Genomic DNA, 16,290 nt, shown 5'->3' with positions numbered 1-16,290 from the left:
TTCGCGTCTATTGAATTTAGGCTTGACGGCGACGCGCAAGCTGGGCACTGCCGCCATAGCACTTTTTTTTCAAAATATTTTCAAGACTTTTCCCTTGAAGCAGTATGCATTTGAAAAATGTTATGTAAGCATCTAGCACATTTTTGTTGCTTCCGTAAAGTATTTCAGTATTTTGAAATGGATTTATTTTGGAATGATTGTTTCATAATGGTCTCATCGCAGTCACTTCTGTCAGTGGCCCAACAGATCGGAAATTAACCAGAAAAAAAACTTATCCGTAATATTGTACTGTACTACTTACGCTACCGTGAATAGATCTAGGAATCTGTCTTGGTAATATATCGATTTTACTTTAAAATATCTGTCACTGTCCACGCTATTATAGGTCTAGCTCTTTCAAATTTCTGATCGGAGATAATTTATAAGTACCCCAACGGCCAAAGGCCAGAGTATGAAATCGTACGGGAACTCTACAGCTATGCTAATTTTAAGGTTTACACGTGAAGTTAATATATATAGTTTTAGCTTAATTTTAGTTTTTGTCTTTCTGACATGATGTCTCGTTGATTCTGTTGAAGAGTGATGCATGTGAACGATTACAATATGAAGATTAGGAATAATGAAGATGTCAATTAACATCTGATTCCCGGAAAGTATTTTAATAAAGATTAGGATAAACCTAGCAAAGTGTTAGGTCCCAGTGTGAATGTGTAAAGTTCCAGTGTGAATGTGTAAAGTCCCAGTGTGAATGTGTAAAGTATTATTGGTACAATTGAACTTTTTGATATATGTACTGTATTTGTTCATCTCAGAAATTTCAGTATTATGTCAACTGCGTCCACTTTCAGTTCAACACTTTTGATTCATCAATTTTACCCAGCCCTAGGCTCAATATTTGTCATTAATTGTCGACTGTTTTTTAGAGTTTTGTTTTCATGGTGAATGGAATGAAATGAGATAAATAGTCTAACCAATACCCCTCGAGAGCTAATTAAGACATTGCAGTATTATCATTTTGGGCCTTATTAAAAGTCAAATTGCAACTTTTAAGAAACTCAAGTGACTGTAAGTACAACAATAAGATGTCAATAATCAATGAAATTGATTAATTGAGAAGACATTTTCTTAGTACAGTTAACCAGGCTTTGTAGTGGTTTGTTCAGAACTGTAGTTCTGGTTAAGTAACCATTAATTGTGTCCTTTCAGTTACAATGACATACATTTTTGAAATACCTCTACTGTAGCTAAATATGGCCTTTGTAATAGACAGCCAACATTAATTTTGTGATAGACATAGCCAAATTTAATTTTAGGAATATTTAGGACAGCTACTGTTTGTAACAGGCATGGGTTCAATTACATGATGATGTAATTAATGAAATTACAATTACATTATGAAAATGGCATTGCCATTGCATGACAGTCCAATGTAATGAATTAAATTACACATTACCTTTCAAGTCATAATGATTTTTGAAATGCAAACGTCAAAATAAATTATCATACTGCACAGATTTATCTCATGAATTTAACTTTATGATTCAATCTCTGTATGACCATGGTCAAGATATTCTTATTTTCTAGCTGTCCATCACTTCATAATTTGACAGTCCTGAATGACAAAACAATTAATTATATTTAATATAGACTCCTATTGGGAAGTTCAAGACTATAAGCTTATACAGAAGTGTATATTTCTTGTACATAATCATAGCAATAAAGAAATATAGTTATTTATTTGCTTTAATCTCTTTCAGCAGGTGGATGTCCCTGAAGAAATGAAATCTGGAATGGTAGAAGGTATCTCTTGATTATTCTAACTTGGAATTGGCCATTGTGACCAACAATGGATTTGAGGACCTTATGGTGGAGAAAAACGTCCTTCTTTCCGACCTCCAATTAGATGTTGAAGATGGTTAATCACTTGAGGATATGCTAACAACCATGTTGCCTTTTAAGGTCACAGTACTCTCTAAAGGCGGCAATATAATTACCATCACAAAAGAAGAATCAACAAATGGCAGAAACTAAAAAAATGTAGAAAAGATCATTGTATGCTGCATTTGTAGTAAATTTCTTTACAATCTTCAATTTACTTAAGTAGAAAGATTCACTAGTTATACCAAGTTTATGTAGAAAGGCTCACTGTATACGGAGTTTGTAGTGTACATAGAAAGATTTACTTATTTTTTTTTTCTGAGTTATGTATATACAATATATAAAAAAACTTTTTGTAGAAAAAATCACCGCATACTGAGTTTGTTGTTTACAAATGTGTAGAAAAGATCGCTGTATACCGAGTTTATAGTTTACAATTGTCTAGAAAAATCACTGTATACTGAACATAATACAACTTCTGTTTAAAACCTTCATTTAAACTTAGACATGTATTTTTTTTTATTTATCTTAAAAGTCTACCTACAACAATTTTGTGTATGCAATCTTGTACTAGGATATTGACATGACACGATTACATTGCTGATCAAAGCGTGGAAAGTATACTGAATAAAGAAAACAAGATATAAGCATCTTTATCATGTTTTTATTTTTATTATTATCATTATTATTTTTCCATGATGTCTGTCCACATGGAATTTGTAAGCACTCTTGTGCATTCTTATACCACCAAAAGGGTGGGTAAATCGAATCAAGTTGTCTATCTGTCCATCCATCTGTTTGTCTGTCTGTAGACACATCTTGTCTAGACAACTCCAATGAAACTACAGTAATATTCGGGACAATGTGTAGATGTGCATGCACCATTTTCCCCTGGAAATATTGATTGCCATGGCATCTGGTCAATATAGACAGGTTTTGCATGTCGGTCAACTTCTAAACCTGTGGACCAATTTCAACAAAACTTCGCAGGAATATTAGGGAACATGTGCACATGCCGCTGTGTTTCAGAGGATGTTTTTTTGCAAAAGGTCACCATGGGGAGATAACTAAGGCTGTGGGTGATGGGGGTATTAGTTATCATTTGGATTACAGTTTCAGTTATCCCTGGGCAATGTGGAGAGGATATAGTAATGATTTTGAGGATTGAATGTAGAGGTCACAGTACTTGCATAAGTACTATATGATTACCTTGTAAACGCATTGAGACCAAGACAGTTAGTATACCTTAATCAAATTTGGAACATGTATCACTTGTGAGGAGAAGTCGGTTTCTTTAGAAATTCAGGGTCAGATATCAAAGATCAAGGTGACAGTCAAAAAACGGATAGTTGCATGGGGGTGTTTTTCCATTGTATTACCCTCATTTTTCTATCAAATTTCACAACCTAAAAGATATTCACATCTTGTAAATTTCAAGGTTCAAGGTCACTGTAAGGATGTTAAAAAAAATGATAATACAAGAGGAATAAAATATCTTGTGACAAGTTTTAGAGAACAAAGAATATATAAACATGAAAAATTGGAACAAAGTCAATATCTACTTGAAGATTCCCAGAAAAAGTACAAGGAGAATAAGACAAGGTTTTCTGGAAGAATAGGCATCTTCTATTTTAAGTTATGGTGACAAGTCATGTTTGTTTTAGAAAATTGGCGCTCTTATGCAGTCATTTACAAACAATCTGGAAAATGAAGCTGTCCAATTTGTATATAGCATGTTTTTTGCATGATGGTCTAACTAATGGTCTTAAACCAATAGGATACACAGTCTTTAAAGTGATAATATGGTGTCCATGATCAACATTCCCTACAATGTATCCAAAGAAATGGACAACTTCCCTATCATTGCATCTTGGAGCCTACTTGGGACATGTATTACATAAGTAATACTACTATGCTTGTTATTTCTGATATCTGCTGGTCATTTTTTATGGGCTGCAATGATTTACTGATTGCATATAGTTGGTTTCAGTATATAGCAAGCTAATAACAAAGAATTTATTTTTTAATGGTCTTAGCATACCAGTACTTTCAGTACTTTGATTTTTTTGCTGGGGAACAGACCACACTTGTGATTAAATATGGTATCAGTTCTAATATCATCCTTTAAACTGAAATGTTTAGATGCTTGCTTGATGTTAACATCTGTATGATATAAAACAACCCATTTATCATTTTTAACTTCCTTGTTACAAAATCTGACAATCTGGAATAGTGTTTGTGCATTCATTGACATATAGATGCATTAATCATACTACTTATGCTTGTTATAAACCATGTTAAATGAGATAATATAAAATTAATTTCACACATACAGATGGGTCTTACTTTCAAATACCAATATGGTGACACAACAGTCTGGTATAATTATACTGTGGTTTATGGTAATTATTATTTTAAGTATCTGCTATAATACTTTGTTAATCCATACATGATAGAGAGTCAACATTAAGATTAAGGGTTTACAAATATAGTCCAGTGCAGTTGTATATGTAATAGTTATTTGATTTAGGAAGAATACAAATAATCCAGAACAAATCCATGTTAAGTTTATATCAACTCTGTGTTGCTACATGGAAATCTGCTTGTCTTTGAAGAAATAAAATCCATGCAAAAACATGAGACATACTTTGAGTCCATGAAACTGAGACTTACTAATAGTGCTTATATATGAAGGATAGCTTTTTAGGTCTGAAGATCAAAAGTAAAGGCCACTGGTACACAACTGGTAAATGAAAAATTGATCTCTGTTCATTCACGAATTCTTCCAAGTCTGTAGAACTTAAACTTCATGTAGTGCTTTTCCACTTTTCAAGGTTGTAGGTGAAGGTAAAGGTCACCATCTTAATATAGAACATTGGTTTCAGTATAACAGATTGAGTTCCTGTGGTCAGTCTTTTCAAGTTCAAACTTTGTACTTCATTACTAAAAAAAACTCCTAGATTGCTTTCCAAGTCTGAATATCAAGAGTCAAGGTTACTGTACAAATAAGAAATATCTTTCAGTGCTTATAGGTTGAATTCCTGTGGTTCATTAATACAAATTCAAATCTGATACAGTGACTCCTAACTGAAAGGCCTTACTTTGGATTGTTTTGCAAGTCTGAACGTCAAAGGTCAAGGTCATCGCTGCTCTAAACAGAAAATTAATTTTTGATAGAGAATTCAGACCTATTATGGTATATATTTATAAAACTTCTTTAGAAAACTACAACTGTGGTATCTGTAAGATATAATTGCCCCACAACCAAGGCCTTGACCTAAAACACAACAATGTCTAAAGTATACTGGGTACTTGATTCATACATGACCTTTGCATAAAGTTTCTTGACAGAATAAAGTTGCTTGGTGTTTGAATTAAATCTGGTGATAATTTTATGTAATTTTTATGGTGGGGGCATGACGATAATGTTTATTAATTACAAACAGATTTTAACTTTAATATGACCGTCAAGGAGTACCTCTTAACTGGATAATACATATGTCTCTTTATCATTTCTGTAGATCTAAAATTACCAACATTTATGAATTTTTATGGAATTCTTACATGGTATATGTAGTGAATGTGTATGCAATGTGATGTGATAACGTATTCAATGTAAAATTGTTGTATAGTGGTAAGTGTTGTATGGTGGCAAGTAATGTGTAGTGGTGAGTGTTGTATAGTGGTGCGTGTTGTATTGTGGTGAGTGTTGTATAGTGGGGGGTGTTGTATGGTGGGGGGTGTTGTATGATGGTGAGTGTTGTATGGTGGTGAGTGGTGTATAGTGGGGAGTGTTGTATGGGGGTGAGTGTTGTATGGTGGTGTGTGTTGTATGGTGGGGAGTGTTGTATGGTGGGGAGTGTTGTATGGTGGTGTGTGTTGTATGGTGGTGAGTGTTGTATATTGGTGAGTGTTGTATGGTGGTGAGTGTTGTATAGTGGTGAGTTTTGTTTGGTGGCGAGTGTTGTTTGGTGGCGAGTGTTGTATGGTGGTGTGTGTTGTATGGTGGTGTGTGTTGTATGGTGGTGTATGTTGTATGGTGGTGTGTGTTGTATAGTGGTGAGTTTTGTTTGGTGGCAAGTGTTGTATGGTGGCGAGTGTTGTATGGTTGCGAGTGTTGTATGGTGGTGAGTGTTGTATGGTGGTCAGTGTTGTGTATTTGTGTTGTATGGTGGTGAGTGTTGTATAGTGGTCAGTGTTGTCTAGTGGTGAGTGTTGTATAGTGGTCAGTGTTGTTTAGTGGTCAGTGTTGTATAGTGGTCAGTGTTGTGAAGCAGTAGTGAGAGTTGTGTTGTGGCATGTGTTGTGTAGTGACGAGTGTTGTTCAGTAGTAATGATGTTATTTATCGGTGACAGTGTTGTACCTGATATATATACATATATAAGTACCGGTATTATGATAATTGTGTTGCAGATGCCCAGCCAACACCAGAGGAGAGGGCTACATGGGAGAGTGTACAGTTGGTACTGAATGAGGGACAGTCTATATTGGAGAGCGTTCAGGGCTATCAGGGAGCTTCAGAGTCAATACGACAGGTAGTATAACACATAAAACCCTGGGATAACACTTTATTCTGTAGAAAGCTTCCAATCAGTATGTGATATCTCTTCAGTAATTGATAATCAGACATCACTTATCAATCTAATTCAGATTTGATCAGATAGAAGCCTGTAGTTCAGATTGCTTTTACTGATCTGCATACATCAATTTATTACCAGCAATTTAGATTATTTCTCTTATACGTTTATTTAGCTGTTAGAAATGAAAAAAGCCGTATATTTTTGTAATAAGTTTATTTAGCTGTTAGAAATGAAAAAAGCCGTATATTTTTGTAATACATTTATTTAACTGTTAGAAATGAAAAAGCTGTATATTTTTGTAAAGAATAGACAAGTTTTAGCACCAAATTATATGTCGTTGTGTGATCTAGGTTCTTACATAACTTAGTTAGTAATAATGACTGTTAAAATAGCCCTCAGCTGCTTATAAAATTTTATACAAAGAAAGGTGACATTAATTCTGATGGCAGAGCATGTGGTTAGATGACTGATACCGATATCTTTATTGTCTTATCTCGATTGTATTTTCTTAGATTTCCATGTAACAAAGTACAGAAAAAACCTGATGCATTGAAAGATCTGTTTATAATAATAACAAAATTTACTCGCTTTCATTGCTATTGGCCAAGAAATGATAAAATAACATATCCTCAATATAATGATTTAATTAATCCGAAAAAAGATATGTATCTCTATTAATATGCTACTTTCAACTTTGGGCATTTTATTTAATGATAAAAATAGATAATTGATTTGATTTCTGTTCAACTTTGAATCATAATTATACATTAATTATCACAGGCGATATCCAATCCCAACAACGAAGAATTACAGGAAAAGGCTTGGGAGGCCGTCTGTCCCCTAGTGGAAAAACTCAAAACTTTCTTTGAATTTAGTGCACAGCTAGGTAAGTGTATTACAGGCACATGTGTCTCATGTTTTGCCATGGAATAGCAGCTTCAAAATCTGTATGCAAACTAGAAGATCATAATCACATATTTTTAGGGTGGTGACATGAAGATGGACGTGACATGAAGATAGACTTGGTACTAGTTTTTTGCGTTGTATTTCTTACATAGTGTATGCCCACTGCGACCACCATCTGCCAGGTTTTTCTGAAATAACTACTTGTCATTAACTACTAAGCGAATTTAACGCAAATTAGGTTAGAAGCATCCATTGGTTGAGGCAAATTTGTTTTGTAAGAATGGTTGGTCTTCGCCCCCTGGGGCAGGAGGGGTGGGGTCCAATAGGGGAAGTAGAGCAAATTCTTTAAAATTGTACTCTTCCTGTAGGAATGATTAGATTTTGTGCAAAATTGGTTTGAAGTATTCTTGGTCAAATGGGAATCAATTTTATATAAACAGTGAGTTGGTGCCCCCTTGGGCAGGAGGAGCAGGGCCTAATATCGAAATAAAGAACATTATTTAAAGTCCTACTTCTGTTGGAATTATTTGATCTGAAGTATGAATGATTTGGCTGACCCCCTTGTGATGGAGGTGTGGCATTCTTAGATATAGTGAAGTAATTTCAGCCAAGCAAAAGCCAGGTGAGCGATACATGATACAGGCCCTATGGGCCTCTTGTTTAGATATTTTATTACAGAAAACATGGTACGAGTGTTACTGTCAGACCTCTGCTCCATGTGTTGTTCCATGTGTTCTAACATAACACATTATGTTTGATCTTTGTTACAGAACATGTGGTACCAGTGTTACTGTCAGACCTCTGCTCCATGTGTTCTGACATAACATATTATGTTTGATCTTTGTTACAGAACATGTGGTACCAGTGTTACTGTCAGACCTCTGCTCCATGTGTTTTGACATAACACATTATGTTTGATCTTTGTTACAGAACATGTGGTACCAGTGTTACTGTCAGACCTCTGTTCCATGTGTTGTTCCATGTGTTCTGACATAACACATTATGTTTGATCTTTGTTACAGAACATGTGGTACCAGTGTTACTATCAGATCTCTGCTCCAATGATATGCTTCCCCTGGAACACCTCGAGTCACAACAAGCATTATTCAAACAGTTCGCTGAAATACTAGACTTTGTCCTTAGATTTGATGACTTAAAAGTAAGTGTATTTTTAAATTACCTATGGTAAAAAAAAACTCTGTACAGGTCCTGAATGTCTTAAAAATAGTTGAAAAAGAAATAGCTGAGACAAATCCATTTAGATACTCAATGAAAGTTATTTTGACGGATTGAAAAATTACTGAAACTTTTGTATATGCATTTCTGTCATAATTCCACAGCCCTTAAAATTGAAATATGTAGTATTAGAAAAGTTCCTAATTCAAATGATGAAAATAAATGTTTTTGACATCTAGTATTTTTTAGATTGCCTCTCTGTGTAGAAACTGTAAACAATTCAGATATAGATTGCTAGGTTCACATTTTCTCCTCATGACATCACTTTGTTGTCTTTTGACATTGTCATCTAATTTGTTAGTGATTGCATTACAGATGACAAACCCATCAATACAGAATGACTTCAGTTACTACAGAAGAACTCTCAGTCGAATGAAGATGGTAAATGAGGTATGAGGACTCCAAATTGAAGTTATCTGGGCTTTAGTGATAGTGTGGCATCATTGGTGATCAGTAATTATACTGATCATCTGACACACACAAAAAAAAAATATATATATATATATATATATATATTCTATTTTCAAATATAAAGGTTGAATTCAGTGTATAGTGAAATATATTAAAATAACTTCAAACAACATTTTGAATTAAGCATTAGGGCTTTCTGTGTATATTTTGGGTTATTGGTTCAAAATCATTACCTTTAATGTAAACATATATCAGCTAGATTGATCAGGTATTGAGAATTATATTTCAGGGATTTAATCTGCAATGCTTTCTCTTACGATGTAAAGATGAAAAATGTTATGTGAAAATTTATCATCATACACAGTACAAAGTTTAACTGGTAGACCATAATATGTGAAGCAAAGTGAAGAAATGAAAATATGTTTCTTGTCAAGACTGTATGACATCTTAAATAAAGTACCAATTAACGGACATATTTTGGATATAAAGTTGAGTCTGGTCGTGAAATGATGATTTATGTGTGTATTTGTGGCTTTTTTCAGGATGATAACCACAGTGAAAATGTGGTGTCTAATGAGATGGCTAACAGGATGTCTCTGTTCTATGCCAATGCCACACCTATGCTTAAAGTGTTGAGTGATGCCACCACCAAGTTTGTCACCCACAACAAGGAGCTCCCAGTAGAAAATACCACAGAATGTCTGGGAGCTATGGCCAATATCTGTAGGGTCATGATAGAAAACCCGTAAGTATGACGTGATCACCACAGAATGTGTGCGAGCTATGGCCAATATCTGTAGGGTCATGATAGAGAACCCGTAAGTATGACGTGATCACCACAGAATGTGTGCGAGCTATGGCCAATATCTGTAGGGTCATGATAGAGAACCCGTAAGTATGATGTGATCACCACAGAATGTCTGGGAGCTATGGCCAGTATCTGTAGGGTCATGATAGAGAACCCGTAAGTATGACGTGATCACCACAGAATGTGTGCGAGCTGTGGCCAATATCTGTAGGGTCATGATAGAGAACCCGTAAGTATGACGTGATCACCACAGAATGTGTGCGAGCTGTGGCCAATATCTGTAGGGTCATGATAGAGAGCCCGTAAGTATGACGTGATCACCACAGAATGTGTGCGAGCTGTGGCCAATATCTGTAGGGTCATGATAGAGAACCTGTAAGTATGACGTGATCACCACAGAATGTGTGCGAGCTGTGGCCAATATCTGTAGGGTCATGATAGAGAACCCGTAAGTATGACGTGATCACCACAGAATGTGTGCGAGCTATGGCCAATATCTGTAGGGTCATGATAGAGAACCCGTAAGTATGATGTGATCACCACAGATTGTCTGGGAGGTATGGCCAATATCTGTAGGGTCATGATAGAGAACCCGTAAGTATGATGTGATCACCACAGATTGTCTGGGAGGTATGGCCAATATCTGTAGGGTCATGATAGAGAACCCGTAAGTATGATGTGATCACCACAGATTGTCTGGGAGCTATGGCCAATATCTGTAGGGTCATGATAGAGAACCCGTAAGTATGACGTGATCACCACAGGATGTGTGCGAGCTGTGGCCAATATCTGTAGGGTCATGATAGAGAACCCGTAAGTATGACGTGATCACCACAGAATGTGTGCTAGCTATGGCCAATATCTGTATTGTCATGATAGAGAACCCGTAAGTATGATATACTGATAACTGATTGATATTTTGAGAAAATAGCACATGATGTTATGCAAAAATATGATCAAGTCAAACCTGAACTCTGCCAAATTTTACTCTCTATTTTTTTTTCTTAAACAGAGAATTCAATGCACGATTCCAGAATGCTGACACACGGATGTTCTGTATGCGGGTGATGGTGGGCGTGATCATCCTGTATGACCACGTACATCCTATAGGAGCATTTGCCAAAAATTCCTTAATAGATGTAAGTTTACAAGTCAAAAATTCATCAGTAGATGTAATTTTACAAGTCAGAAATTCATCAGTAGATGTAATTTTACAAGTCAAAAATTCATCAGTAGATGTAATTTTACAAGTCAAAAATTCATCAGTAGATGTAATTTTACAAGTCAAAAATTCATCAGTAGATGTAATTTTACAAGTCAAAAATTCATCAGTAGATGTAATTTTACAAGTCAAAAATTCATCAGTAGATGTAATTTTACAAGTCAAAAATTCATCAGTAGATGTAATTTTACAAGTCAAAAATTCATCAGTAGATGTAATTTTACAAGTCAAAAATTCATCAGTAGATGTAATTTTACAAGTCAAAAATTCCTTAATAGATGTAATTTTACAAGTCAAAAATTCCTTAATAGATGTAATTTTACAAGTCAAAAATTCATCAGTAGATGTAATTTTACAAGTCAAAAATTCCTTAATAGATGTAAGTTTACAAGTCAAAAATTCATCAGTAGATGTAATTTTACAAGTCAAAAATTCCTTAATAGATGTAATTTTACAAGTCAAAAATTCCTTAATAGATGTAAGTTTACAAGTCAAAAATTCATCAGTAGATGTAATATTACAAGTCAAAAATTCCTTAATAGATGTAATTTTACAAGTCAAAAATTCATCAGTAGATGTAATTTTACAAGTCAAAAATTCCTTAATAGATGTAATTTTACAAGTCAGAAATTCATCAGTAGATGTAATTTTACAAGTCAAAAATTCCTTAATAGATGTAATTTTACAAGTCAAAAATTCATCAGTAGATGTAATTTTACAAGTCAAAAATTCCTTAATAGATGTAATTTTACAAGTCAAAAATTCATCAGTAGATGTAATTTTACAAGTCAAAAATTCCTTAATAGATGTAATTTTACAAGTCAAAAATTCATCAGTAGATGTAATTTTACAAGTCAAAAATTCCTTAATAGATGTAATTTTACAAGTCAAAAATTCATCAGTAGATGTAATTTTACAAGTCAAAAATTCATTGATAGATTAAGGTTAACAACTCAAAAATGCATTGATAGATGCAGGTTTAAAAGTCAAAATTTCTTAAAAGATGTAAATTTAGAAGTTAAAATTCATTGATAAATATAAGTTAACAAGTCAAACATTTATCATTACAGCTTGTAAAAAGAAAATCATTTACTAACACCATGACAATGATAATTTTATGGAAAACAATTGAGATATTTCTGATCATTTGATACAGTCTCTGTTGTCTGGCCAGTAACAACTGTAGGAAGCCTACTCTGACTCAAAGTCAGTGGACAGGCGTACTTCAGGACAGTGAAATAGTGCTGTATTATTGTGCCATTTATTTACAGGTGAGAGCTTCGATTAAAGTATTAAAAGAACAACACATAGGCAGAGTAGATGGATTATTAAATGCTTTAAGGTAAGTTTCAACATATTTCTTTATTCTGTTGTCATATATCCAGATATAAGTGTCTGATAAGTCAGATTTCAGGAAGGATTTATTTACCTGATTTGGTGACTAAACTTGGATGTAGAGTCTTTGACTGATATCAGTGATATCATGATAATTTCGTTTGACAAGGTAATTTGCCTCACCTTAGCAAAGGAGTTGAAATGCAACTAAGGTGGTTCTTTTCCTTTAGCAGCCACATTAACATTAGAAATATCTCCATACTTTAGAGAACAGATTGTGTATGTAGGTAGATAATAGGATGATCGAGATCAGTATTTCTTTCGTTAATTTTATTCATTAAAACATTTTGGTTGATTTTTAGAATTAGCTAGAATTCTTAAATAATGTTCAGATTGGCTAGAAAGAAAAGTTAAGAAGGAAGGTCATACCAAGATTAGTGACACAATGCTAGCTTTGAGAATACACATGATCCAGATAATACAGTACAAATACTGCAGGAGAGAAAGTGTGAAAACAAACTTGTATCTTAACAGAGTTGAAGTGAAAACAAAAAGATATTAATCTTAAGTATCCAATTCTCAGGCCATTTTTTTTGTCGGAATGATGTCTCTTTTATATAATTTATACAGCTTTTAGTTTTGTGTAAGAGCATTTGGTGTTCTTTATTTTCAGGAGTTAAAATGTCATTGATTTATATTTTGGTGCACAAAGAGCTGGCAGTAATTCAAATTTTCTCCTGTTTACAGATACACAACCACTCATCTAAATGATGAATCAACGCCAAAGGCTATAAAGCAGATATTGGCAGAATGAGGTCAAAGAATTGTGACTTTTGACTAGATCTCTGTGTTTAAACACAGACTACATACAGAACCATAAAAACTGATACTGGCAGAATGAGGCCAGAGGATTGTGACTTTTGACTAGGATCTCTGTGTTTAAACACAGACTACAGAACCATGACATGTGGTCCAGTTGTAGGAAGTTATTTAGTGCTCCGTAAACATTATTATGTGATGTAAACTTATAGTAAAAACTTATAATGGGATTTGTGGACTGACCAATACTATGGTCAGCAAGGTTCAGAGTGCTGGTCACAAGTGCTTTTCTGAGTACTTTTGTTGAGTGTGCAGGGTCGTGATGGGTCATCATTAACTCATCGTTTCAGCTAGATACATTGTACAGTGAATCTTTGTTAGCCCACACTGGTTTCCAAAATACGGTCATATGATCAAATTTCCACATTTGAGAATCTAGGATGAGCTGATTGACAAAAATTGTTACCTATGTCATCTAATGATGTATACATTAAAAGAGTGTTAGATTACCAAGCTTAGAGAGTTCAGCTGATAATCAGAGTGAGATATTAACAAAGTTCCATGGTACAAGAACATCACCAGTAATGAGTCCCATCACAAATTATATGCTTGACAAATGTTCTTATATGTAAGAAACAGTTAATTGAAATAATGCACAGAATCTACCAGACAATGTTGATAAGCTGAACAGAAATGGCAGCAGAGTCTCAGAGACAGTTGATCATTCCACTAGGCTAGTTGGATTTTTTTTTCTTCACAAAACAAATCTCATAATTATTGTATAAAATCATCAGTTTATATTTACCATTGAAATTTTACTTTGAATGCTAAATTTGGATCATAGCAATATGTCTGAGATGTATATACATGTACAAATGTACTTGTTTTCTTGAAAATTAATTACAAGCTGTTGTAAAATCCCATCTGTAAATGTAGTAAATTGTTTAGCTGCTTTTTCTCTTCAAAATAATAATGAAAAGTGCCAATACCTCGTTCCTCTGTTGGTGTTTCCTCTCATAGTGACTAAAATGGTTTTCCTCACAAAGCCAATGGAATAGATTTTGAAATAGCATTGATTCACTATTGTCATTTTGTTAAAACAAAAATTAATATTGCTGTGCCACTAGGAAGTAATTGTATTTCTACATTGTATTTACAGTAATTGTACACAACTCCAGTTTTGCATCCACACAATACTGTATAATAGCTTTATTTCAAACAAATTTCATTAGTTGATGTCAAAACCAGGAAATCTAGTTATAGCCACTACATGTTATAGTTTTTATCATTTAAGAGCAAGAACTCTAAATATTTAGTGTTATACTTCCTCATTCAAAATTTGTCATTTAAATATTTGCTATGCAATCTTGTGGTGTAAAATATTGAAAATTAGACACAGGCAAACAAAACATTATTAGGTATTAGGCTAATAGAAGTGGGTAAAACCTATACAGAGATTAATACAAATGACTATCCATAGTGTTGATATTATAAGTAGTACAGAACCATTTAAAAGTACTGTGGTTCTTTCTGTTGAGTCCAATAACACGATCACGCCTTCTCTCAGACTTCAATATACTTTGTATCTAGAGCTTATTTATCAATTTTGTATAGTGTCAAAAAAAAAGTAAGAGAGCAAATATTTGTTTTGATTCGACATGGAATGTGTGAGTGTTATTGAAATAGGGTGTTAATTGGAGGAAGACTGACCAAACAAGAGATGCTAGCATAGAGGTGGTAGATGAAAAAAGAAGTAAATATGGGGGGTAAACTGTACAGGCAGTGGGTCTTTAGCCTAGTTTGGTGTGAAGGATACCAAACTGTCAGAGTACAGGCAGTAGGTCTTTAGCCTGGCTTGATGTGTAAAAGACCAAACTGTCAGAGTACAGGCAGTAGGTCTTTAGCCTGGTTTGGTGTGTAAGAGACCAAACTGTCGGTGCAGGCAGTAGGTCTTTAGCCTGGTTTGGTGTGTAAGAGACCAAACTGTCGGTACAGGCAGTAGGTCTTTAGCCTGGTTTGGTGTGTAAGAGACCAAACTGTCGGTACAGGCAGTAGGTCTTTATCCTGGTTTGGTGTGTAAGAGACCAAACTGTCAGTACAGGCAGTAGGTCTTTAGCCTGGTTTGGTGTGTAAGAGACCAAACTGTCAGAGTACAGGCAATAGGTCTTTAACCTGGTTTGGTGTGTAAGAGACCAAACTGTCGGTACAGGCAGTAGGTCTTTAGCCTGGTTTGGTGTGTAAGAGACCAAACTGTCGGTACAGGCAGTAGGTCTTTAGCCTGGTTTGGTGTGTAAGAGACCAAACTGTCGGTACAGGCAGTAGGTCTTTAGCCTGGTTTGGTGTGTAAGAGACCAAACTGTCGGTACAGGCAGTAGGTCTTTAGCCTGGTTTGGTGTGTAAGAGACCAAACTGTCGGTACAGGCAGTAGGTCTTTAGCCTGGTTTGGTGTGTAAGAGACCAAACTGTCAGAGTACAGGCAATAGGTCTTTAGCCTGGTTTGGTGTGTGTTATGAGATGCTGATGACTTCCCATTCCATGCTTAAGTGTAACTAATATACACAGCAGTTATTGACCATTAAGAGTTATATTATCAAAGCTTATTTATTGCTGTTGTGTTTTGTAAGGCTTTAGTGGCTACATTGTGTGTGAACCTGTGTAAAATATGATGTGGCGAGCCTGAAGAACAAGGATACACTTTCAATTTACTATCAGTGACAAGATTGATGTCGGAACAACATGTTTACTTATACGATGAACTTAAGGATATAGTATGTTAGTTACCAGGGGTTATCACTGAGAAAGGACCTGTCACCGTTCCTACTCGATAAAGAGATGTCTTGTCGGCGCTAGATAGACTGACTGTCTTATCTAGGCACTGCAGTATTATAGGGGCTAATCAATTCTGCTCAGATAGCCTGATTATCATATCTTTCCTTACGGGGATTTGTGTTTTATTATGGTATTTCTTAAAAACTTCGGGTGGTTTTTTTTTACCATATTTTATATAAAATCATCTGACTGATTGTGTGGACATTTCTACATATTACCTACAATTACCTACCATATGTCAAATACAGCATAAGTTTACCAATCA

The 16,290-nt window shown here is 34.7% G+C and overlaps 1 protein-coding gene across 1 annotated transcript; it reads left to right on the top strand.

Moving 5' to 3' along the window:
- Nucleotides 1–6,292: 6,292 nt before the first annotated feature.
- On the top strand, nucleotides 6,293–15,105 carry LOC132561007 (CYFIP-related Rac1 interactor B-like; the record flags this gene model as incomplete). Its single annotated transcript, XM_060225725.1, has 8 exons — nucleotides 6,293–6,414; nucleotides 7,240–7,345; nucleotides 8,388–8,524; nucleotides 8,917–8,991; nucleotides 9,555–9,757; nucleotides 10,833–10,959; nucleotides 12,314–12,384; nucleotides 13,125–15,105. Coding segments are annotated over 8 exons (908 nt in total), but the record flags the coding sequence as incomplete, so codon positions are not given.
- Between the last annotated feature and the right edge of the window lie 1,185 nt (nucleotides 15,106–16,290).

This window comes from Ylistrum balloti, unplaced genomic scaffold (genome assembly GCF_031769215.1).
Source record: "Ylistrum balloti isolate Yb309-2 unplaced genomic scaffold, AGI_CSIRO_Ybal_v1 Utg371136, whole genome shotgun sequence".
NCBI lineage: Eukaryota > Metazoa > Mollusca > Bivalvia > Pectinida > Pectinidae > Ylistrum > Ylistrum balloti.
This window is presented reverse-complemented; position numbering and strand designations above follow the sequence as displayed.